Raw genomic sequence first — 25,125 nt, forward strand, 5'->3', positions numbered from 1 at the left:
ACCAAAAAAATTCTGCTGGCTCTGAATGTGTTTCATTCTTATCCCAGCAGTTGTCCGGGGGGGGGGGGGTGCAAGTGAGGAAAGGCTTAATTCATGCCACTAGAAATTTTATGCCATACCCATTGAAGATCTTGGTTAGATTCTTCCCAGTTAAGTTCACAAGTGTTTATATGGTTAAAAGAAAAGCTGGAATGTACTGATCTCTCCTCCAGTCCCTTAAAAATTATATTTGGAGACCTTTCAATGCAGACCAATTTAATTTCCAGGAATTTTGGGTGGCAGCTGTTATCTAGAATCTGATCAGAACAGCATTAGTGGGAAAGTTCCCGTCCTGGTAAAAGGATAAGCTTCAGCTTTGTATTCTTGTTTTTCCCCCCCGAGATGTTTGGTTTTATGGATTTTTATTTGTTTTTGAAGGGACTCCTGTTGGTTCTCTGGAAAAATTTCCAGAAATTCCAAATATTTGTGTATGCTGGTTTTTCTTTTGCTTTTTTGGTGTGTTTCAAATTGTAAGAAGTTGTGCAATTTAATTCACTTTTGCCCTTTTACCATGCTGCAGGAAGTACTTGCGGGATGCAGATCGCCAGGTTCTTGCCCAGCGCGCCTTTGTTCTCACAGTGACAGTGCTGGAGGACATGCTGAATGAGCTCACAGAGGTAAGGTTCTGCCTAAAGCTTCTGCAAGATCAGGGGGAAAGTCTTCATATTTCAGAAGTACAACTAAGATGTTTTTTTCTAAGTTTTCAGAAGATCAAGATTCTGAACACTGCTGCCTTTTGGGGGGAAGAATGACAACAGATGTCTCTAACAAAACTAGTGCTGAAGAAGGACAAGAGAACCTCCCCAAGAAGACAACTTTGTCTGATGGGGGGGTGGCAACAGGTGGTGCAGAAAATGGGATAAAGGAAGTAACCCAGGGGCAGCCTCACACTGCTATGGACATTGTGGAACAGGAGAATAAAGGTGACAAAGAAATGAAGGAGACACCTCGACCAGGCTCAACCGAGCCAATGGATTTTGATGGGTATTCTAATGACCCTGAAAAAATGGATTCTTCCTTTAAATGCACTGAGCCAGCTCGAGTGCTAGCTGGCAGGATCTCCAAGGACAAAACCTCTGAGAGCCGAACTGCAGAACTTTCTCTGGAGGACTTGAGCATCAGCTCTAAGCATAATCAGCAGGAGGCAATGAAGGTCCGAATGCCAGCAGTTCCAGCAGAGGAGGTCATCCAGAGACCAAACAGAAAGAGGAAATTGGTGGCTGATGCAGAGTCAGGGAAAACTCTGCTTCTGGATGCTTATCGTGTGTGGCAGCAGGGGCAGAAGGTCATGTCTTATGACCTAAGCAAGGTTGAGAAGATCATGTCCAAAACATACATGCTAATTAAACAGGTAAGCTGTTTTTGTCAAGGTTCAAAATGTGTTCTGGGTGCGGTATTAAATGGGATTTGACACACAGTGCTTCAGATAATTGCTTGTGGTTTTATGAATTCATTCATCTGCAATGAAATATTAATAGATATCACTGTAGCTATATCCTTCCAGCCCATTGTTCCTGACTTTTGAACTCTTTTTTGCCTTTCTCCTAAACCACAAATGGGATTGTAGAAACTAAGGATGGAACGTCTTCCAAAGTTCTAATGCAGCACATGCCCCCTACCCTTTTCTAGTATATTCTCAATAAATCACAATGTCTGGGGCCCTAGTAAATTTTCCCATTGCTAATTTTAGCTTCAATCTAAAGCCTGCTCGGGACATTTGTAGTGGTTGTTCAGAGAATTCACTAAATCTGTTTAAATGGCTACGAAGATGACTGTGAAGTTTGCAAATGCCAATGAGCACTTGTTGCCGTTAGGTTGAAAGGCTTTTTTTTCGTGGAAGGAGGCCTTAAGTGGCAGTGCTTTTGTTATTATATTAGTTTCTTTCTGCAGGTGGATGAAGAAGCAGCCTTGGAACAGGCAGTCAAGTTTTGCCAGGTGCACATCGGAGCATCAGCACAAAAGCAAGTAAGTCTTGAGCCTTCTTGAGTCTGCCAGTCTCTTAGGCTGTTGAATAGGTAATAACATGCACAAGAGCTGTGCTGTCTGCTGCTGAAGAGGGAGGCAACAGGCTTCTTGAGTTCTCAGTCAAGAGGTTTTGCTTGACTTTTCTTTCACTTCACAGTTTGAGCCCGTTTTTCCTTTTATTTCTTCAGGCTCTGGTCTGTTTCTGCAGCTCTTTATAATTATTGTTCTATTTATCTAGCTTTAATCCAAATCATACAAAAGGATTCTGTCTCTAATATTCAGATGATCAATGACTGATGCTTTAGCATTGTTGAAGCTAAGCAACTGGGTCTGAATGAGAAACCATTAAGAATCCCACAGAAACCTCTCTCCGAGAGGAAGAAGGGAATTTAAGTTGACTGGGCCATCAGAGGCTGGACCTTCCAGTGCAAGGAGCATAGGGAATTCAGGCTGAAGCAAGTTCTTTTGCCCTATTGATTTGCCAAAATGTTCATAGGACATTGTTATGGCTCTTAGCTTGTAAAGAGCCTCACAATGACATTGTGCCACTTGTAGGCTCTCAGCTCCACCTACAGCTCTAGCCTCCAGGATGCTGTCCAGCCAGGCGGGTGATGGGAGGAAGTTGTCTGGCATGCTGTGTGAGTCCACAGCAGTTTCATGGATCTCCACAAGCTAAGCATAGCTGGTTTAACTCAAGCCTGTCTAAAACTCATTTTGCTTTCACTGCTGATACCCTCTTTGCCCTATGCCAGTCATGCAAGCACAGTGCAGTGGATTCTGTAGATTGCATTGAAGGAGGTAAAAATTTGGCTGCTGTTGAAAAAAGTTCTTTTAGAGCCAGTTTGGTGTAGGTTAGAGTGCCACACTGGGATCTGAGAGATTTGAATCTCCACCCTGGCACAGGAGCTTGCTGGATGAATTTGGGCCAGTTGCACACACTCAGCCTGGCCTGTCTCACAGGGTTGTTGTGATTATAAAATGGATAGAACCTGCTTTGGATCCCTTTTGGGTAATAAGGCAGGGTATAAAAGAAATAAATACATACATTCTGTGGCAGATTTAGGGGGGTTTTAGATCCCACTCGTTAGAAAATCAGATTACTGTGGTTTCAAGGAATTTTTTTCCAGGTGCAATTAGTGAAGAAATTGTCTCCCCTCTTAGATTTTGTTGGTCTCGCCATGCTCATTCATGCTTCTGTAACTTTGAGACTAGGCTACTACTGCAATGCATGATACAAGGGGCTGTCTTTGAAGACAACTCCAAAACTTAATTTTTTACAGAACAGATCTCTTGTCTATTGACTAGAGATAGTAGGCATGATCACATTGCTTCTGTTTTAAGATAACTCTGTTGATTGCCTCTGTGTTTCTGGGTACAACTCATTGTGACAGTTCTTATCTTTAAGGCCATACATTGGACCCATCTACTTATAGGGCCATTTTTCTTGGTATGTACCTGTGCCACCAACTTGGATTGTCTTTTCAGATCTCTCTCCTGGTTGTTGTTTTTTCTCCTAAGCTGTAAGATCAGCTGTTTGAGTACATTTTAAGCTATGACACCAGTCCTTTGGATAGCTTCTGAAAAGAGCTTAGGAAAGCCCCCCCCCCAAAAAAACATATTTCAAAGGCATTGCAAGGTTGTTTTGTTTAAGAGAAGCTTTGGTGGACTTCTGTTCAATGAGACTTGGAAATATGGCTATACTTCATTGTTTTTTTAGTTGTTATAATGTATGTATCTTAATGAACAGGCTAATTGTTGCAGTAGCTCTGTTGAATTCTTAGTCTTTTTTTCCGCTATAGTCCACAGGAGAAATGCCCACCACTCCAAAGCCTACAAAGGACAACAGAGAGAGCTTCTTCCCAGTAGCTCCCACATCACTGAGCCTCCCTTCTTCAGTGACCACTGACTCTGTGGCTTCAGAGAACTTTCCAAGACTGACTGACTTGCCTTTGAAGCCAAAGACATCCTCTCCTTCCTCATCTGCAGCTGTGCTGCTGCCACCACAGGCACAAATGGTAGCAGAGACCATAGAGAAGCCTCCCACAATGCCCTGCCTTGCACATGGTAAACTAATTCTTGCATATTGTAAAACTAAAATGGGTTGCATTTAAACAAATCATTCAGTGGCACAAAAAGTCAGTGCAAATTTAAGTATCCAGTTGCAGGTTGTAAACGACGAAGATACTTCTTGTAGTAGGCATGGCTGCTTATTTTATCTCAAAAGCTGCTGAAATAGCTTTATATTTTGACTAATATTTAATATTTATATTATTTATATTGCAACTAAAATGGGTTGCATTTAAACAAATCATTCAGTGGCACAAAAAGTCAGTGCAAATTTAAGTATCCAGTTGCAGGTTGTAAATGACGAAGATACTTCTTGTAGTAGGCATGGCTGCTTATTTTATCTCAAAAGCTGCTGAAATAGCTTTATATTTTGACTAATATTTAATATTTATATTATTTATATTGCAACTAAAATGGGTTGCATTTTAAACAAAACATTCAGTGGCATAAAAAGTCAGTACAAATTTTAGTATCCAGTTGCAGATTGTAAATGACAAGATACTTTCTGTAGTAGGCATGGCTGCTGAAATATCTTTAGAAAATAGTCTCTTGATCTTCATCTTTTACAGTTGCAAATGTGGGATTCTGCAGCTGTGCAGGCAGTTGCAGAACATTCTGTAGGATGCTAGCCAAGAAAGTCCTTGGGAATCAATTTGAAGCCATGGCTGCTTGTAGCCTTTCCTTAAAAAATGCTTTCCCTGTAGCCATTAAGTCTGCACAGCGGGCCAGTTATCTTTGTGCCCCAAGATATGAGCCTGCATGCAGAATTTCCATTAGTGTAAGAAAGGGCCTGAAACCCCTTTCTGCCAAAAGCAGTTGCTAAATTTCACCTCTCAAATAAGATATTATTAATCTTCCCTTCTTCCCTCATCTCAGCTTAGCTGAGGAGGAAAGAGGTCTCAGAGTTGTAGTGGGTAGCTTGCTTGAAAACACTGATTCAGTGTGCAGCTGAGGTTTAGAAGGCAGGATTCATGCTATAGACTAGTATTAGAAAATATTGTAATTATAATAGATTTATGCCGCGGCCTGTTTGTGTATCATTCCGGTTGCCATACCTCAGAAAAGAGGACACAGAAGAAGACAATCAAGATGATTAAGGAACAAGAGCACCTTTCCTGTGCTGAAATGCTGAAATCTAGATCTTGTCAGTTTAATGACCATAAGACAGGGGCATGATAGATGTTTATAAACTTATCCACAAGGTGATGAAAGTTGTCAGAGAGTTCTCCCTCTTCCATACAACTAGAATTGTGGAGCCCTAAAAAAAGAAGATAAGACAGATTCAGGACAGACAAAAGGAAATCATTAATGTTTATCTCCCATCATACCATCAACTTTCAAGCTTTGTGATTATTATCATCATCATTTTTATTTATTTTATATCTCACCCAACCGCCAAGGCTGGCTCAGGGTGGCTCACAACCTAAAAAATCGCATAACAATATAGCCAACAATTACATTTAAACAGATTCAGGTCAACCATTAATTAAAACAATCTAAAACACTTAAAACAATATGATGCTATTATCAGGATATCCTTTCAGTTCAGTTGGATAATCTGTGTTCTTCCTGCTACTATATTGGCATGTCAGGATCAATTGAAGGCGAGCCGGAAAAGTATAGTCTTGCAGGCCCTGCAGAACCGTGCAAGGTCCCGCAAGGCTCTAGCCTCCTCTGGTAGTTAGTTCCACCAATAGGGAGCGGTGACTGAAAAGGCTTTTTCTCTAGTAGATTTCTGATGTATGTTTTGGCCAGCTTATGGTGAGCTCTGTGTTTTCATAATAACCTGATACCAGGATCAGGTAGGTCAGCTCACTAATCATCAATATGCAGGTCTGCACAGAAGTCACAAAAAGCAAAGAAAACCAGATTGCCTACCTCTGTCCTTTTATCTGTCAACATTTATTATGCTTATGCTAATTTGCTGCTCACCCTTTCTATATATGGACTGGTATCTTCCATTTCAATGTATCTGAAGAAGTGTGCATGCACATGAAAGCTTGAATAAAATTTTATTGGTCTTAAAGGTGTCACTGGACTCAAACATTGCTTATCTGTAACTGATGTTTTGCAAAGGATCATCTGTACAGTCACACAACTTGGCCTCATCCTACTGCTAGCATCATTTATATTTTATGGGAGCTGCATTACTGCCTTAAGGGGACTGGTAAGTACATTTTCACTCAACTGGGTGAAAATGTACTTTCCAGTCCCCTTAAGGCAGTAAGTCCCAGTTCTTTGACTCGAGCTCTAGAACTTTCCAGAATTGGCTTCTGCACCAGCACAGATGGTCAGTCAGAAAACATCATTTACAATTAAGCAATAGTCATCTGTGTGGTCATATAACCCGACCTGCCCACTACTGTCATTCTCTGTGTTCGTCTTGGAAGAGCTGTACAAGGCAATCAGAAGAAACTGATCAGGGAAGTGCTGAATCCTCCCTGCTAGGAGTTCTCAGAGAAGCAGAACCCCACATGTGTAACAATAACAGTCACAGGTAAGCAGCAAGTTCTGCTGTGCTTGAAATCCATGGAGACTCAAGGGGTAAGGAAAGTTGAGGGAACACCAACCACTCAGCAGCATCCTAAGGCAATGAGAAACCCCAGTTTAAAGTGTATGTTGTCATGTGTCTTTGTGGTTATTTGGTCATCAGAGGAAAGAGTGGTCTCCTGAATACTGCTGTTGGGTATTGTGTACCCTTAGTGAAAATATTTGTCCCAGCTCCCTGGAAGAATCCAATTTTTCTTGGTTGATCTTCAGAAAATTCAGATATTGTCAAATTTTGGCCAGCTCCAACTGTGTGTTGGTTCCAACATTGTTACTAGTTTAAAGACGCAAGGTGTTTGTATGTATGTTTTCATTTCAGGTCACACTATGATGGGTTTTGTAGTTTAAGATTGCATAAAGCAGTTTATCTGTATGTGGATTTTGCATGAGTTGTTGCACAGAACGCCACAAGAAGGCAGATTTGTCAAGAGGACAAGGTGTGCGCTTATTTGCATATATTTTATGTATTCATTTGTGTAGAGTTTTTTTATGCCAGCCTTTCCAGAAAAACTGCTCAAGGCAATTGTAAGAAATATCTCATAAGCGGAGGACTTCAGAATCCCTGCCAAAATGCTGGGATCGAGGTACAAAAGTGATGAAACTGCAAGTTCATGCAAACTTCAGCAGCAAGTGTATTGTGGGATGCAGGAGCTAATATTTTTAACATTAGGGAGAATGGTGGCCTCATGTTTCAAAACATGCACTATTTGCAGCTGCTTCTTACAACTAACTTCTGGCTAGTTGAAAATGTAGGTGAGGGAGGTCACCTGGAGACATTTTAGAATAGACTACTTAAGGGTATAGGAGATGCCAGGAGAGAGACTAAGAAAGCCAAACATCTAGCAGCCAGTATAGACATTCTCAGAGAAGGCCAGTGAAGTTAGGAAATGTAGATCATAAGCAATCCCAAGATAGTATGTCAAGGGGCAGATGTATAATGAATCTCTTTCCCTCTCATCATTTGTTTTTCTAGGTATCCTGACCAATCCAAAGCTTTTGTGTGAGGGTAGCACTCAAACAGGAATACAGATGACGTTTTCCCCAGCTCCCTTTTCCATTTGTGATGACATAGCTGGCTCCTGACTTGAAATTGTTTTTGTCTCTGTATTCAAAACAAAAAAAAAAAATCATTTAATATAGCTCTTTCAGGCAAGTGAGGGTAGCATACCTGAATCTAGTCATTCATCTCCCCAGACCCTGTTGTTTGTTGTAAACCTAGAAGGAGGCTTTTGATGTGGGCAACAGCAAGGCTAAGCTCTCACTCTAAATTGAAGACAGTACCACCAGATGCCTGTTCCTGAATTGTCTGAATTAGTAACAATCTCAGTATTGTATTGTTTATATAAATAATTGGCACTGTATCCTAAGCCAGAAGTTTGGCTTTCTTTTGGTAGGAAAAAAATATGATGAATAGATGGGGATGGGGGAAACACAGTAGAGTTATAAAAGTATGCCTGGTTTGGTGGAAGTGGATAGAGAGATCTCTTCCCAATAATATTAAACTCAGGGACACAATGAAACTGATGGGCATCAGATTCAGCACAAATGTAAGGAAGTACTGGTACTTTGAAGTCATGGAGTAATTAACTCATGGAATTCACTACAAGTCATGGGTGACACACATTAGAAAAAGAAGAGACTGGATTTATACCCTGCCCCTCACTTGGAGTCTCAGAACAGCTCTTTCAAGAACTGTGACTGACCCAAAGTCACTCCTCAGGTGCGTGTGGAGGAGTGGGGAATCAAACTCAGCTCTCCCAGATAAGACTTCTCACACTTAACCATTATGCCAAACTGGGTCTCAAGAGATCTTAGCTAAATGCTTTTGAAAAAGGGACCTGTTCTAGCTGAATGGGATAAATAATTCTCTTTGTAGTCTGAGAAGTCTTACACGTGGATTGTTTGCTGCACCTTGAGTGCGGTTGAAAAGAATGTCCTTCCTCCCCCCCCCCCCTTCTCCATAGCATTGTGATGCTTTTCCTGGTTCTCTCCTCCCCCCCCCCCCCGCTTTTCTACATTCTTTCCAAAACGTTCTTTGCCACAGTGCTTTTTTGAAAGATCACAGCAAAGCCATGGTGGCAGCCATATGCACAGGAAAGCCCAGATTTTCCTGTTCCCATCCATATCAGTGCCATTTTTCCTGCTGCAGTTCCCTTTGGTGGCCATATCCCCTCTCCCAGATTTTTGAGGCTTATTAAGATGGTAATTGACATTAATATAATAGTACTTTGATATGTCAATTACAAGTTGTTGGGTTTTTTAAAACCCTCCTGTTAGTGTATGTGAAGGGTGGCTTTTTTGGAGGACAAGGGCAAGGGAAATGCAGGGAACCTCACCATGTTGCCACTGCCCTGAATCAGCAGCAACAGTGGAACCAATGAAGAGTGTCACCTTGAATATCTGCTGTTCCTTGCGCCAGCTTCAGAAAATGCATTTGAACATACTGAAAACAGTGGGGGGGGGGGAGGCATTTGACCTTAAGAAAAGGCTTTCCCTGTCTCTGAGAAGCACTTATGCTGGAAGTGTAAGACTAATGCATGTACAGTATATATACCGCAACTGAGACAGCCTGCCAGTAGCTAGTAACATAGAGTAGGTGAAATGGTGATTTTTGCATTGCACAGTCTAACTGTTCAGAGTTTGAGTGTTTGAACGCCTACAGGAATTAGAATCAATATAAAACCAACCAATTATGACATCAGCTGATGACCCTAGTCCGCTTTAGGAGAGCCCAACAGTTACTGTGGAATGCTGCTGATTACATGAAGATAGTGCAGTGATCGTGGTCCTCTGTGGACCACAGAAGGGAACATGCTATCAGGTTGCTGATCATTTGTGGAAAGAAGGCTTGCAGAAAGTTATATAACCTGCGCGTGCTTGATGCGTGTGATGTGCAAGGCAAGTTGGTGCGAATATTAGCTGCCAACTGATGAAGTCGTGAACTTAGGCGCTTACTATCGGCAACTGCAAACCCTGGTTGCCCTGGCAACAAGTGGGAAGAGGTTGCAGAGCAAAGCTGAAGTGGGCTGTTGGTGCGGAATTGTTTTCAGTCTGTTTCTTCCTCTCTAAAGCTGGGTGATGTTGAAAGGTATGAAATGCCTTTTTCTATTGGGCAGTTATTATCTATGTTCATGGGGCTGCTTCAAATAAGAGTCTTTGAGGGCTGTTGTGGTCCATTCCATTATGGTCAGCCATGCATTTTCAAAAATGATTAGTGTACATTGATAAATTTGTTTTTCTTTTGCAGTTTAATTGCTGGACTTTTGAAGGCTTTGTACATATCTGTCCCACTTGTCTGTCTTACAGGAGGAAGGTTTGTCAGGTTGTAAAACTTGGGGAACAGAGTTTGCTATGAATTTTGGAAGATTGGTTGAGAGCCCTTTAATGTCAGTGATGCATGAAAACCTTTTGGAGCAAGAGTTAAAAATAACCCCTTTCTTGGCTTCCCATAAAGAATTCCTGGGGCTCGGATTCCAAATCTTTGAGAATTTTTGATGAAACATCTGTGTTTTTAGGCAAAGGAATTTTGCATTGTTTTCTCATTCTGGTGCACACCTTTTTGATGAGTAAAATGTTTTAGACTCTAGTACCCTTTACTCTGGAAGTCCCATGTCCTTCTAGGGTAAAATGAGTATTTTTGTATTTACACTTGGAATAACTTTCCCACGTGGACATTTAAACTCAGATTGAAGTCCCAGGCCTGCACACACCTTTTACATAGCAAAATATTTGGAAACTCTGTGTGTGGTGTGTCTTACCTCTGAGGAAGAGGTAGCTGCTCCATGGGGAACAGACATCCAAAGTTGGTGATATAACACACAGGCTGCCAGTCCAGCTGGTGTGTATTTGCTGAACCTTTCCTTAGCATTGAAATGTGGGAGCATTCCCTGCTCAGAGTATATTTCTCACTCCTGTATAAAAAGACTACCTTAAGGAAGAGGGTGGATGGTTGAACAGCTTGCAGGACTCAGTCCTATTGAAATAATGCATTTACATTTTGACATGAATGTTTTGTGTGAGAGATTGTCCAGCTTGGTTGGAAGAAGAGAACTAAGGGCCCACAACAGGAGGGAGAACAGTTAGCTGGCCTTTGAGGGCAAATCTTTCTTCTCACAAGACCCTGGCTTATGTCAGGCAAGCTAAGCTTCTGGAAGATGTCCAGTTTGTCTGTATTTTCAGGATATTGTTTTGTGTTTTAAGGACCAGAAACAAACAAAAGCCAGCCCCAAAGCTGTAGATGGGAACCTGCTATGTTAAGAAAATTTGTTTGAAACACAGCATCACATAAAATGTATTTTTAAAAAAATCTTGCCTTTTGGCCTCTGAAGAGCTTCTCAACCTGCCTCAATATGTTGTTATTAACAGGAGCCAACCTCAGAGAAAGGGAGAGCTGATCCAACACTTAATTTTCAGCTAACAGGTTACATAAAACTAGATCTACACAGGACTTTTCAATAAATTTTACTTTAATATCCATTGATTGGGGAGGAAAAAAGATGGCCTGTGCTTTGATGTTGAAACAGTTGCATCCCCTTGGGGAACGTGACTCAATCAAAGCTCAGCAAGACCGGCTAAACTGCACTACTAGATAATCAGAATGAGTAAACATCAGAAAGCAGCATGTTTTATATTTTATACAGCTCCTCAATCAATCCCTGTTTAGATTTTCACATATGGGTGAGATGAATGAATATGAGCATCCCAGGATGCCCAGCAGAGAGACGTGAACCTGAAGAGAAGCATTTAATTCTTAGCAGCTAGACAGAACATAAGAACATAAGAGAAGCCATGTTGGATCAGGCCAATGGCCCATCCAGTCGAACACTCTGTATCACACAGTGGCCAAAATATATACACACACACAGTGGCTAATAGCTACTGATGGACCTCTGTTCCATATTTTTATCCAATCCCCTCTAGCAGCTGGCTATGCTTGTAGCCGCCGCCACCTCCTATGGCAGTGAATTCCACATGTTAATCACCCTTTGGGTGAAGAAGTACTTCCTTTTATCCGTTCTAACCTTACTGCTCAGCAATTTCATTGAATGCCCATGAGTTCTTGTATTGTGAGAAAGGGAGCAAAGGACTTCTTTCTCTACTTTCTCCATCCCATGCATAATCTTGTAAACCTCTATCATGTCACCCCGCAGTCAACGTTTCTCCAAGCTAAAGAGCCCCAAGTTTTCTTCATAGGGAAAGTGTTCCAAAACTTTAATCATTCTAGTGCCCTTTTCTGCACTTTTTCCAAGCTTCTGTAACAAAGTAGGAATTTGAACCTACATCACCCAGATCCCTTTAAGAACATAAGAGAAGCCATGTTGGATCAGGTCAATGGCCCATCCAGTCCAACACTTTGTGTCACACAGTAGCCAAAAAAAAAAAAAACCCCAAGTGCCATCAAGAGGTTCACAAGTGGGTCTCTGTGAGACTGGCTGATTTGTTTTCAATTCCCTTCCTAATAATTCCCAGCATGGTGTTGGCCTTTTTTATTGCAATCGCACACTGTCTTGACATTTTCAGTGAGTTATCTACCATGACCCCAAGATCTCTCTCTTGGTCAGTCTCTGCCAGTTCATAACCCATCAACTTGTATTTGTAGCTGGGATTCTTGGCCCCAATGTGCATTACTTTGCACTTGGCCACATTGAACCTCATCTGCCACGTTGACGCCCACTCACCCAGCCTCAGCAGATCCCTTTGGAGTGCCTCACAATCCTCTCTGGTTCTCACCACCTTGAACAATTTAGTGTCATCTGCAGCCTTGGCCACTTCACTGCTTACTCCCAGCTCCCAACAGCATTCAGGTTAGCCCACTGTAAAAGAGCAGGGAGAGCCCAAGACATTTGGATGGCTGAGGGAGAACCACTCCTGTGGTGAAAATATAAAGCATATGATTTGTTGCCCTTTAATAGCATTCCAAGATCTGCTGTCTCATCCTGGCTAATTGTATGGTTTATGTTGCAAGAGAGCTTTTGCCAAGTAATCCAAGCAATAATCTGAATTGCCACCGTGGTCGTTGGGGTATTGGTATCTGGTCAAAAGAGGTCCCATTTGCATTTCCATGTGCTACTGATCTCAGGAGTAGTATGTAAGCTCCTGGGAGGTCTTGTCAGTAGCCTGGAAGACCAGACTCTCCCAGCATTTATACACCAAAGCCCACATCTTCATCAGATGTTGTAACACTGACTTAGATCATGGCTAAAGCTGTCCTTTGTAGGAGGGGCTCCATAGGGACATTGGCTTTTACATCTAGGCTCTGCCACAAAATGATAGAGGAAGTAATTGTCCTTATCTTGTGCTTGGTGTTTAATATCTTGGTCTATATAATGAGGCATTAGTCCAAACTGCCTCCCTAAGGCAGGCCATACTGTACTGCAGCTGGAACTGCCCAATGAATCTGAGAAGTTAATTCTTGTGATGTCGCTACAATAGATTGAAGCGGGGGGTTGCTTGCTGCACCACTGAACTGAACAAACACCAGCATTTAAATCTTCTGTGAAAGATCCCAAGTGCCTTTAAGTGTGACATTCCTTCTAGTTTTCATTTCCCATCAGCACTCTTCAGGGGGAAATATCTTGCCTGTTCTGAAAGAGTCAGGAAAGCCTTCATCTCTGGCTCATCTTGTTTGTGCAGAGGAGGAAGAAGCAAAGACAGATCGACCTTTGGAAGGGCTTGGCTTTCAGCAACAGGAGTCCTGCCTTTGCCAACAGATGAAGATGGCAACTGTTGCCCCCTCATCCCATCCTGCTCGTTGGCAAGTGGCGCTGGAGTCGGCAACCAGTACAAGCTCAGGACAGGTCTGTAGCCTAGGTAAGAAGGATCTCCACTGTGGAGCTGTTGGTTTGTTAATTTCTAATGTTCTTACCCTCTGAGAATTCTTACTAGTCATTTATAATAGATATTGGCAGGCAGGAAGCCTTTCTGTGCCACACTGTGATGTTTTGCTGTGTAAATATTTTGTGTGTTTTATTTCTGTGATTTAATGTAGGGTTTTATATGGACATTGCTGTGGGTTAAAATGTAGGCCTCTCAAGTATGAAAGGGGTGATTGAAGTGTGTTATGATTGGATGGTAGCTGTACCTTGGGAGGGGGAGTTGATGAAGTTGTAGAGTGTGTGCATGGGAGTGTAAGTTGAGTGGGTGAAGAGTGTGGAGTGTGAGAGGATTCTACCAAATATAACTAAGCCAGCCTGATCTTTTTCGTGGTCTCTGTGCTTCACACTCATGGGATATAGCGCCTGCGCCGACCCACCGAATCGGTACCTAAAAAGCCCGTGATTTTTTCGCGCTTGGCACCAGTGGGCATGCGCAGCTGTCCCAGCACACATGCTCACCAGCCCCAGCTCGCGGATCCCACCAGTTCCTTTTTGACCGCTGCGCTGAGAGGATCTCCTTTCATTTTTCCAGTCGGTACTGTAATCCTTTGGATTGTTTCTTATTCTTGTATATAGCCCGTTTGTTGTTTTCTTAGTGTAGTTAGTTAGTTAGTTGTTAAGATAGTTATTGTTTGAAAAAAAAATTGTTGGACTTTGCCCCTCGGGGCCTTGCCTTTTTTCCCTCAGAAATCTTTCTGTGTGGTTTTTTCTTTGACGCCTATGGGAAGGTGTTGGGGTTTTTTTTTAAGAGGTGCCGCTCATGTAAGAAGATCACTCCTCCTGACGGTCACTCCCTCTGCTTATTGTGTCTGGGCGAGGGACACTTAATTGATTCGTGCCTGCACTGCTTAGCCTTCTCTAAGCAAACCCGCAAAAACCATGCAGCAAGACTATCTGCAGCACTTGTGGAATTGGTTCTTCGCCCGCCGAAAATGGCAACAGGCCCGTCGGTACCGATGGAAGAGGCTGCATCGACCCCGACGGTCAACATCGGTCGAGCCGTTGCTCATGCCGACCGAGAGAGGCCGACCCACTAAATGACCCTCTGAAGGGTCAGTGGCGACTCCAGCCAAGAAGCGTAGGGACGATTCGGGGACCCAATCGTCCCTCCCGAAGAAGTCGAAGGAGAAGAGAAAGACCAGACTCTCCCGCACTCCTTCTCCTTCTCGGGACGCTTCAGTGTCGACTCACGCTGCTCCACCCCGAAAGATCCTGGCGTCTCCACGTCCAAGAAGTCCTTCGGCATCGAAAGGCAGAGAGTCGCAGCAACTCTGCCTGTCAGGATTGGAACACGAAATAGAACCTGACCCGGCGCACCCACTCATCGAGATCGGGATCGCGCCATCGCAGCGACAGTGGTTTGATCTCGGAGATCAAGGCTTCGGTACCGAACGAGCCCCTGGCACCTGCATTGACTATGGTCCGGAGAGAGCTAGAGCCAACGATGATGGTTCAACGCTTCCCACCGCTTCCACCTTGGGATCAACGTCAGTGGCCTTCTCCTTACGGTTACCCATACCCACCATACCAATGGTATCCTCCAGGTGACTTTCCTGAGTTGGATCAGCAGTCAGAGGTTTCTTATCTCTCCAGAGTTTCCCATCACTCTAGGCGATGAGCATCGGCATCGGTGTTGATCCCTCCCGAGAGACGAAGAGAGAGGGTGGAAGATGTCCAAGCTCAATCGTCAGTATCTTTTCGGACTCAGAGGCTGGTACCGATGACCCGGACAGAACGGTGGAACCTTCGCCAGAGTCGCATATCACTGAGGACCTTCCCATTTCACCATCGGAAGATCTGAAGTCGTTTGGGGACCTGGTGAAGCGGATGGCACACTCCCTCTCCCTCACTGTGATGCAACCGCAGCCAGTCGTCGATGACTCAGTCTTTGATATTATGCAGCGGGACGCATCAACGGCTGTGGCATTGCCTGTAACAAAAGTCTTCCTGCAGGCAGTGAAGGAGCCTTGGGCGAAGCCAGCGTCCACCTCTATTTCCTCTAGAAGATTGGATCATATGTATCGGGTCCAGGAGGCTGGTGCTGAGTTCCTGTTTGCGCACCCCAAACCCAACTCAGTGGTAGTCTCCTCGTCATCCAAGGCCTGTAAGACCCATTCCTCGCCACCTGACAAGGAGGGCAAGAAACTGGACAGTGTCGGTCGCAAGTTTTATTCAGCAGGAGCACTAGGAGTAAAGGTATCTAATTATGCTACTTGCATGGCTAGATATCAATACTCAGTTTGGGAGCAGCTCACCCCTCCTTTTGTCCTCCTTGAGCGAGGAAAAGAGATCTAAGTTACAGAAGGAGGCCTTTGCTGTAGCCAAGCAACAACTGACTGCAGCAAAGCACATGGTTGACGTATCAGTCAAAACCATCATGTCTGCTGTCTCCCTACGCCGTCACTCTTGGCTGAGGTCTACAGCTCTCCAGCTTGACACCAGGGCCTTTGTAAAAGATCTACCCTTTGAGGGTGAAGGTCTCTTCAGCTCAACTACAGACAGTGTCCTCCAGGAGATGGACAAGAGCATAAAGACCTCAAGGAACCTGGGTGTCCCAGCCTCATCTAAGACTGCTAAACCAAAGCAGTGGAACAAATCCTGGCCTAAGCAGCCCTACCAAAAATTCTCCCCTGATCAGCAATGGAGACCTCGATCTTCCCGACCAGAAAATAGGTCTCCTTACAGGGGAAATAACCGAAATAGGTTTGCTTCAGCACAAACCATTGGCAAATCTAAGGGTGCTCATCCACAAAAGCAGGGCCTTTGACTTTCCAGTAGCACGCATTGCCGCCCCTACTTCATTTACCATCCACCTTCGTCCATACCTTCCGGCTTGGGAGGCCTTCTCCACAGACAGGTGGGCTCTTTCCATCATAGCAGAAGGGTACAGGATAGACTTCGTTCAGGTTCCGACTCAGTCGGTGATTGTCACCACACCCCCTTCCCCACCTCTGCTGGCGGAGGTGAGCAACCTCTTACAGAAACAAGCCATAGAACCGGTTCCAGTAGAGACCAGAACAGGAGGCTTCTACTCTCGTTGTTTCCTGGTTCCCAAATGGGATAGGGGATTGAGGCCAATTATGTACCTTCGGGATCTGAACAAGTTTATCGTGTACCAAAAATTCAGAATGCAAACGATCCTTCCACTCATCAACCAAGGGGACTGGATGGCAACGTTGGATCTCAAGTCTGCCCACTTCCACATCAGCATCCATCCTGCGTACAGGCATTTCCTTCGGTTTGCAGTAGGTTCCCACTACTTCCAGTTCAAAGCCCTTCCATTCGGTCTGTCCACTGCACCTCGGGTGCTCACCAAGATGATGAGTGTTGTGGCCACACATCTCCGGCTTCAAGGGATAGTCGTCTTTCCATACATCGACGATTGGCTCCTTGTGGCAGAGTCGAAAGAAGTCTGTCCAGCCATATTACCACCGCTCTTCGTCTTCTTCACACCTTAGGTCTGCAGGTCAACCTGGAAAAGTCTCATCTTACTCCATCACGGACAGTTCAGTTCATAGGGGCTTTGCTGGACACAAACCTCTACCGCACCTTTCTGCCTCAGCAGAGGGCGATGGACATCATCAATCTTGTCAATCTTTTACAGAGTCAGAAATGGGGCACGGCAGAACAGCTGCAGCTGATGCTGGGGCTGATGGCGACTACAAGCATGCTGCTGTTTGCGAAGTTGAGGATGAGAGGTCTTCAACTGTGGTTTCTCAGACAGTTTCGGCCTTTAAGGGACTCACCTCAGAAGAGGTTTATGATTCCATCCTTGACCCTCCATACCCTGCAGTGGTGGAAATCCAGAGACAATATTTCTCAGGGAGCTCCCTTCCACTTACCTGCAACAACTGTGACCATCACCACAGATGCGTCTCTGTGGGGCTGGGGTGCTCACATGGACACTCTGTGTGTGGGGGGCCCTTGGCCTCCTCAATTGACTCATTGCCACATAAACTATCTGGAACTGTTGGCAATTCATTTCGCACTTCGATCTTTCCATCCCATAGTGGCGGGGAAGGCGGTGGCCCTTTTGACGGACAACACTACAGCCCTGTGTTATATCAACAGGCAGGGCAGGACAGTCTCTCGACGACTCTGTGCGCTAGCACTAGAGCTATGGATGGAGTGCCTGGAGCGCAACATTTTTGTAAGGGCTGCACACCTTCCAGGGGTGCTCAATCTGCAGGTGGACTCGTTGAGCAGAGGAGCAGCATCCCCGCACGAGTGCGAGATACAGTGGCACTTCCTTCAACCTGTGTTTCAGCTCTTGGGGTATCCTCAGGTGGATGTGTTTGCCACAGGCAGGAACCGGAAGTGCCCTCTGTTTTGTTCCAGGGGGGGCACGGATCCAGAGTCATTGGGAGACGGCTTGATGTTCCCATGGAACGATTGGTTCCTGTACCTGTTTCCGCCGTTGCTGACAAGAGTTGTCAACAAAATTGCAAGAGAAGGGCCATGTTGCATCCTAGTGACACCAAGGTGGCCTCGGCAAAACTGGTTCCCAATCTTGCTTCAACTAGCGAGGGGGGTTTTCTACCAGTTTCCTGCGGAACCGGACCTTCTGTCAACCCAGGACGAACATGTATTCCATCACAACATGCCTCACCTGAAATTGACAGCGTGGTTCATCAACCCTGTGGGTTCTCCAGTAGAGTCCAGCACGTCTTCCTAAATAGTAGGAAGTTGTCTATTCTTGCTTCCTATGATAGGAAGTGGCGAAAGTTTCTTCAGTTCTTAACTGAGCCTACAGTCTCACCTCAACGGGTGGGGCTATCAGTGGTTTTGATTTTTTGTTATCTTTGGTGGATGCTGGCCTTGTTTTTTCGTCAGTTAAAGTTTATTTAGCAGCAATTTCAGCGTACCCTGAGCCTGTTGAGGGGCATTCAGTTTTTGCACACCCTCATTCTAAGAGGTTTCTAAAAGGTCTGCTCAGGTTGCATCCTGCATCGAGGTCACCTCCACAGCGGTGGGACTTGACTTTGTTTTGGACTAGCTGACTCGGCGTCCCTTCGAGCCAATGGCCACATGTTCTTTACAGCTTCTGTCCTGGAAGACTGCTTTTTTGGTAGCAATCACATCGGCACGCCATGCAGGGGAGCTCATGGCTATGCATTGTGACTACCCATATCTAGTTTTTCAGGAGTCTGGAGTGTCGTTGGCTCCTGATGTTTCTTTTCTTCCCAAGGTGGTTTCCCAGTTTCACCTTAAGCTGGAAGTTTGGTTACCCACGTTTTATCCTACGCCTTCCTCGGATGAGGAACATAGGTGGCATGCTCTGGATGTTAAACGTGCCTTATTGTTTTATTTGAGTTGTTCTAAGAGTTTTCGCCAGGACCAGCATCTTTTTGTTTCCTGTGCTGCTCCTACGTTGGGCTCCAGAATCTCATTTCAGCAGCTTTCCAAGTGGCTCACTGATACTATTAAACTGTGCTACTTGTTGGCAAAGAAACCATTGCCTGGGCCCATTCGAGGACACTCTACTAGAGCGATGGCGACATTGGTGTCGTTCCTCAAAGGTGTTTCTCTGACAGATGTGTGCAAGGCTGCCACCTGGTCCTCTCCACATGCTTTCATAAAGCACTACGCTCTGGATGTGCATGCTCAGCAGAGGACTCGTCTGGGAGCTGCGGTGCTGCAAGCTGTCTCTTCTGGTTGACTGTCTTCCCGCCTCCAGGTATGTCTTGCTTGCTAATCTCCCATGAGTGTGAAGCACAGAGACCACGAAGAAGATAGACAGGTTGCTTACCTGTAACTGTGGATCTTTGAGTGGTCATCTGTCGATTCGCACTACCCGCCTTCCTTCCCCACTGCTGATGGTCTCCCTATGTTAGGGGGCTTCCAGCGGTCAAGAAGGAACTGGCGGGATCCGCGCACTGGCGCCGTTGAGTATGCATGCTGGGGCGCCTGCGCATGCCCACTGGTGCCGAGCGCGAAAAAATCCCAGGCTTTTTAGGTACCGATTCGGGGGATCGGCGCAGGCACTATATCCCATGAGTGTGAATGCACAGATGACCACTCGAAGATCCACAGTTACAGGTAAGCAACCTGTCTTTCTTGGGTCCAGCTAAGAATTCTAAGGCAAGAGACTTTGGTGGTAGGAAAAATAAGTAGGAAACACTAAGGAAGGCAAGGAGGAAGCATAGCACACATCACCTCAGAACACCACAGAGAGGTGCCTTTTCAGGTGCTGTGTATAACGTCACAGAAGAGAGCAAAATGTTACACCCCCTCTCATGCCAGTGGAATTAACAGCCAATCTTCAGCTTCACACTTCCATAGGTGGTATTTCTAATGGTTCCAATGGTGTCTTTGTGTTCTAAGAGTTTCTAGCTATATAATATTTAAAATTTTATTTGATCTTTTTCTTAGCCTCTGGTTCCAAGACAGACCCACAGCTACTGGAAAGCCAGCAGAGCAGCAAGGCCGACAGCAGCCGAGGAAAATCACGTATTTTGGCTAACATGCCAAAGCTTTTCATCCCATCGTCCATTACCAAATTCCCCCCTGAGATCACCGTCACCCCACCAACCCCTACTCTGCTCTCTCCCAAGGGCAGCATTTCAGAAGAAACGAAGCAAAAGCTCAAGGTACTTCAAATCAAATTTGCAGCACAAGTGCTCTGTTCTTTCCTAAATGTGCTCTTTGAAATGGAGCCTGAGGAGCTGTCTTTAATAGGTCTTTAGTGCCCCACCCAATACTGCTTTGTCACACAATGTTTGTATGCAGTGACATTTCCCAGAAGGAGTATGAGTATATGTGCAAAGACCTAAAGTGACCTGCTGGGAGAGGTTCTGATCCATCTGCAGCAAACCATGCCAAAGGAAGGGTGGATTTCTGTATGTGGAGGGGAGAAGGGAGGCAGGGTGTCTCTCATATCTCAAGAGTTTCCTCTGGGTACTGATGTCTGCAAATGGCCTGTTTTTAAGTGTGACAGAACTTATCTGTCATAGTCATAGCTGTGACAGCAGTTGGCTGTGAAGCAGGGAAGGAACAAATAGCACTTTTGTCTTTGGGGCCTTTGGCATTAATCTCTGTCTTATCTCCCCCCAGTAAAAGAATGTGGAGAGGCAGCAGCCACTTTCCCCATATTTCCCAAACAATGGCATTGGCAAGTGGTTAAATAATAAGGGTTATGTTCCCATCTTGGCCTGAGGAAGATCTCTCAGTCTCTGTATTCCTCTGTAGTTTGGAACTCCTGCCTGATTTGCACTTCTTGGGCTGAATAGACAGGTGCTGGCACCTGCTTTGTAAACCTCCCTGGAGCCAGCTGGTAGAGGCAAGTGGGGAAGAGCCAAGAAAGGAAGGAAGAAATAAATTTAGACTCTGGGCTTCCTTTTCATGTGCCTCCCCCATCAGATGGCAGTGTGTACTCCAGTGCAGGATAAACGTTTGGTGGCAAGCTTATATTTCCCCACCCCACTGTCTCCATTATACACATGCGGTGTAACCTGATCCTTCGTGTGCATTGTTGCCAGAAGTAAATCCCACTATGTTCAGTAGGGTTTATTCCAAAACAAACAAATGAAAAACCCCAAAAGATTTGGGAGATGAGAGAAAGAAAGCATACAGCACAAAGGCACACACTAACCAACCAGCACACTAACAGACTGCATGGGCGGAACCAGGAGTCTGATCAAACTGATTCTCCAGTCCTGGCCACTTCTGCTGGGCTCCACTTCAGGGTGCTCAGTTCACCTCTGCTGCCTGGAGCAGCCCAACAAGAAGCTTTTTTTTCCAGTCACCAACATGCTGCCATCTGACTCTTCAAGGAGCGCTCTCCTTGCCATATAAATCATATGCAGCTAGACATTGCAGAGACACTGGTGATGACAGCGGGTGGTGCCTGGAGGGGAAAGCAAACCTGCCACATGTTAGCCATAGCCTGCATCTCAGGCCAAGCCACCCCACCCACCCCCCAGCCTACCAAACTCAGGAATTTACCAGGAGGGGTTTGGTGATGTCACACTGAATGGCTGTCCCAAAGGAAGCAGTTTTTTAAATCTACAAAATTAGAAAAGTTGAAAACGTAGAACTATCATGAGTGCCTTGTACACAGGCAAACGCTCAACACTTTTTTGGTAAAAAAAAATAGTATTCTCCTTTTCCAAATAATTTCATGGACACTAATGAATATTAATATTATTAGTTTCTTCATGCCTGTGTATGCTGATGACATTTGCAAAACAGCAGCATCTCTGTCCTCCTTTCAAAAACCCTGCAAGGTCAGCCATTACATTTCCATCCTCTTGCAAATCTGGACTCAAAGTCAAGAGTAGTGGGGGCAGTACTAGAAGGTGGCTGGTTAAGTTAAAAAGAAATACACTACCCTACAGTGTTTCACAGATGTTGCTACATGAGCCATGAGACGATGCTGTTGATGCCTGGTGGATTTGATAGGCAGAGCAAGCACAATGCATTTTGCAATTTACAGGGGTGGGTCATGGAATCATTCTGGGATCCTGGCTTGGGGTCCGCTGCAGAGTTTGGTGGTAGAAACTGCCCTAAACCTACTCCTCAATAAATATATGTGGATGCAACCTTCTGCTAGACTCCCCTTCAAGTGGAGGCAGAGTAGCCTGCTTCAGGCAGATACCACCCCCAGCTAGGAAAGATGGGAAACATGAAGGGTTGTTGGTTTTGTAGCAGTGCACAGACCTCCACACATTCCCTGGGGAAGAGTTTACAGCTGCCTCATTCCCTTGCCAGAATGGCCAGGTCAGTTTCAGCGATCTTATGTCAATTTCAAGGATCAGCCACCTATAGTGTGCAGCAGGGATGGAACTGGGAGGAGCTGAACATAGGCATGGTGACATCATGTTGCTGGACTCCAGACAAGGTCTAACAAGTACCTTGTTCAGCTGCTCCTCTTCAGATCCACAGCCAAAGGTGAAGGGGGATAGGGCATGGCAGCTCAGATGGCCAGTAGCTGCTGGTCCTAAACTCTGCAGTTGTTACTGAGCTCTCAGTTCACAACCTGAGCAGATAACGTTATGCCTAATGTGCTGCACCTGTAGGAATGCATGTGGCTGCAGTGTGTAGTGTCTGGCTCCTGGCTGCTGGTCCTTTATTGATTGTGCTTCCTTAAAACCAGCAAGGGCACATGCTATCATCATCATATAGTATAGCCAAGAGATGCTAAAATTGTCTGGCAGCTAAATGTTCTAGCTCTTTTTAACATTATGCACCACTAGGTGGCGAGCTAGACTTGTTTTTAAGACAAGAGACGTTTCAGAAGTGGTTTGCCATTGCCTGCCTCTGCATCATGACTCTAGTATTCCTTGGAGGTTGCTCTTCCAAATATGAGCCAAGGCCAGCCCTGCTTAACTCTGAGATCTGACAAGATCAGGCTAGCAATCCAGAGCATTCAGCTGTTTCCCTAGAACCATGAAGAACAGGATTGGGAACTGTATTTGGGAGTTTTCATATGAGCTGAAGCCCCAGGCTTCCACCCTGAAATCCAGCTCTGATTTCACCATTGCTCCTTCCATACCACCCAGTCCATGATCATGAATGTTAGCAGCTCCCCATTAGTTAATCTAGAATAGCTCCCATGGCCTGTTTTGTAATGAAAAATTAGTGTTTCAACTGGCAATTAATACTAAGCATCAGCATGCTCTGAGAACATGAAAGACCTAAATCACTTCACCAAGCATGTGTTACAAGAAGACTGATCTTGAATATACACCATCAAATCTTTTGGGTTGGCCCAGAAGGATTAGGAGGAAAGGCTCTGAATCGTTAATTAATTCTTTTTTAATATTTCCTTTTCTGGGCCAGTCTGCTATACTTTCAGCCCAGTCTGCAGCAAATGTGAAGAAAGAGAGTCTCTGTCAACCTGCTCTGGAGATTGTGGAAACCTCAAGTCAGGAGTCCTCCCTGGAGAGTGATACTGATGAAGAGGACGACTACATGGACGTATGATGGTGCTTCACCTCATTGCAGCAGCATTGCCAGCCAGTCTCTTGTCTCCATGGTTCCCCCTTCCACCATTGCGGCCTCTTGTGTTGCCTCACCTTCGCACAGAATGCTGGCTGTCCCTCCTCAGTCTCCCTGGGATTCAACACTCTGAGGTCTCAGAACCTTGCAAGCCTGCAGCACTTCTCACTCATTCCCTCGTCTCCAAGTTTGCCCTGCTGGCTGAACAGAGAGGTTGGTCTTGCTACCAAAATCTTGCATCGCTTGCTCCATTCAGCAAAACAATGACTTATTTGTCTCAATGTTGGCTTGAACAGCCAGATGGAAGAGAACGCTTGTGGATTTTGCCTCTTCAGGTTTCCTCAGCCCAGTTGCTTAGACCAAGGGGTGACAGGTTTTTTGGTGGCATTGGAAAAATGTTGCAGAATTCAATGTCATTTTGTTAGTGTCTGCTGGTGTTTTTTTTTCTTGCAGAATGACACAAGGGGGACTTTTTTTAATGCACCAGTGGAAGGATTAATTGCATTTATAGGGGGGATGATAAAGGGAACCAAACATTTTTCTACTGAATGTTAACTTTGTAATATAATGAATGCATACCCTGCACAAAGAAAAAGAAACATGTCACAAACATAACACACATAGAGCTTGCCTTGCTGGGGTTTGATTTGTTGGGGAGGGAGAAAGGGAAATTTGAGTTAAATTGTGCAGTGCAAAGCTTTATATAAATATAATTTTTTGTAATAAAGTGAAGCTGTGTTCACCTGAGCCTCCAGGGTCCTCCTATGCTGTGTGCACATACTGCTGTCCCCATCACAACTCCCTCTTCTGCCTGCCTTCAGTTCTCAAGTAGGGATAGAGGGAGAGGGAGCACCTCTGGTGTAAATTCAACAACAGGTGAGTTCTAGTTTTAAAAAAAAAACAGTTCCTCATCCACTGTAACGTGTTTTGTTCTCTAGTCAGCAAGAGGGAGCAGTTAAACTGACCCTAATTGATAGCAATGTGCCAAATTTGACAGATCTGTGTCTTTAGAGTTGTTTTCCCCTATATCCAATAGCCCCAATGAAGGGAGGAACAAGTTAAAGCCAGCTTAATATTTTCAGTCTGCCACCTTCACTTCTGCCACGCTGCTGAAGAGGATTGAGGGCCCTGCCCTACCAGTCTGTCTTTCCAGTCTAATAGAGGTGATGGCAGAATAGATGATAATCTGACCCTGTACATCATCACCTTGAAGAGTTGCATTTGCTCTGATTTTGTTTTTTACATTATATTTTATTATGTAGCTCTAATAGTATTGGGTTTTTTTCATGTTTTTGCCAAAGTTGCACTTACCATCTTTCTGGAAAGTGATTAAAAGTGACTTGCCTTTTCTGATTTTTCTCTGGCAATGCCACCCCCTTCCTGCCTGTCTAAAAAGTCTCAGTTAAATGCTGTTCATGATCTATTTGTAAAGCACCCCTTTAAAAAGCTGTCACATTAAAGGGAAGCTGACCATAAATGGAGGTGAGATCAATAAGTATTGAACAATTTAAGAGCCCTGCTGTCTCCTACTTCCCTTACATAGACAGTTTGTTTCTTGGTTTTGTTACTGGCTTTTGAACAGAAGCCAGGTTGAAAAGTTAAAAGTCTGCAAAGACATTGCAATGTGGAAATGGTGGCCTCCCACTAGCCATCCTCCTTTACTTCTCCAGCACTTCCCACCCTACATGCCCCC

At 44.8% G+C, this 25,125-nt stretch overlaps 1 protein-coding gene across 2 annotated transcripts in view; it reads left to right on the plus strand.

The window, feature by feature from the left end:
- CABIN1 (calcineurin binding protein 1) overlaps positions 1 to 24,179 on the plus strand; it is a 102,548-nt gene extending 78,369 nt beyond the window's left edge. For both annotated transcript variants that reach the window (XM_060250119.1, XM_060250120.1), the window contains exons 30-36: positions 560 to 656; positions 740 to 1,390; positions 1,930 to 2,004; positions 3,804 to 4,068; positions 13,252 to 13,428; positions 19,866 to 20,083; positions 23,274 to 24,179. In XM_060250119.1, coding sequence (XP_060106102.1) covers positions 560 to 656; positions 740 to 1,390; positions 1,930 to 2,004; positions 3,804 to 4,068; positions 13,252 to 13,428; positions 19,866 to 20,083; positions 23,274 to 23,417 — 1,627 coding nt within the window. In that variant the 3' untranslated portion in view covers positions 23,418 to 24,179. The remainder of the gene's footprint in view (positions 1 to 559; positions 657 to 739; positions 1,391 to 1,929; positions 2,005 to 3,803; positions 4,069 to 13,251; positions 13,429 to 19,865; positions 20,084 to 23,273) is intronic.
- The last annotated feature ends 946 nt before the right edge of the window (positions 24,180 to 25,125 follow it).

This window comes from Heteronotia binoei, chromosome 11, assembly GCF_032191835.1.
Source record: "Heteronotia binoei isolate CCM8104 ecotype False Entrance Well chromosome 11, APGP_CSIRO_Hbin_v1, whole genome shotgun sequence".
Classification (NCBI taxonomy): Eukaryota; Metazoa; Chordata; class Lepidosauria; order Squamata; family Gekkonidae; genus Heteronotia; species Heteronotia binoei.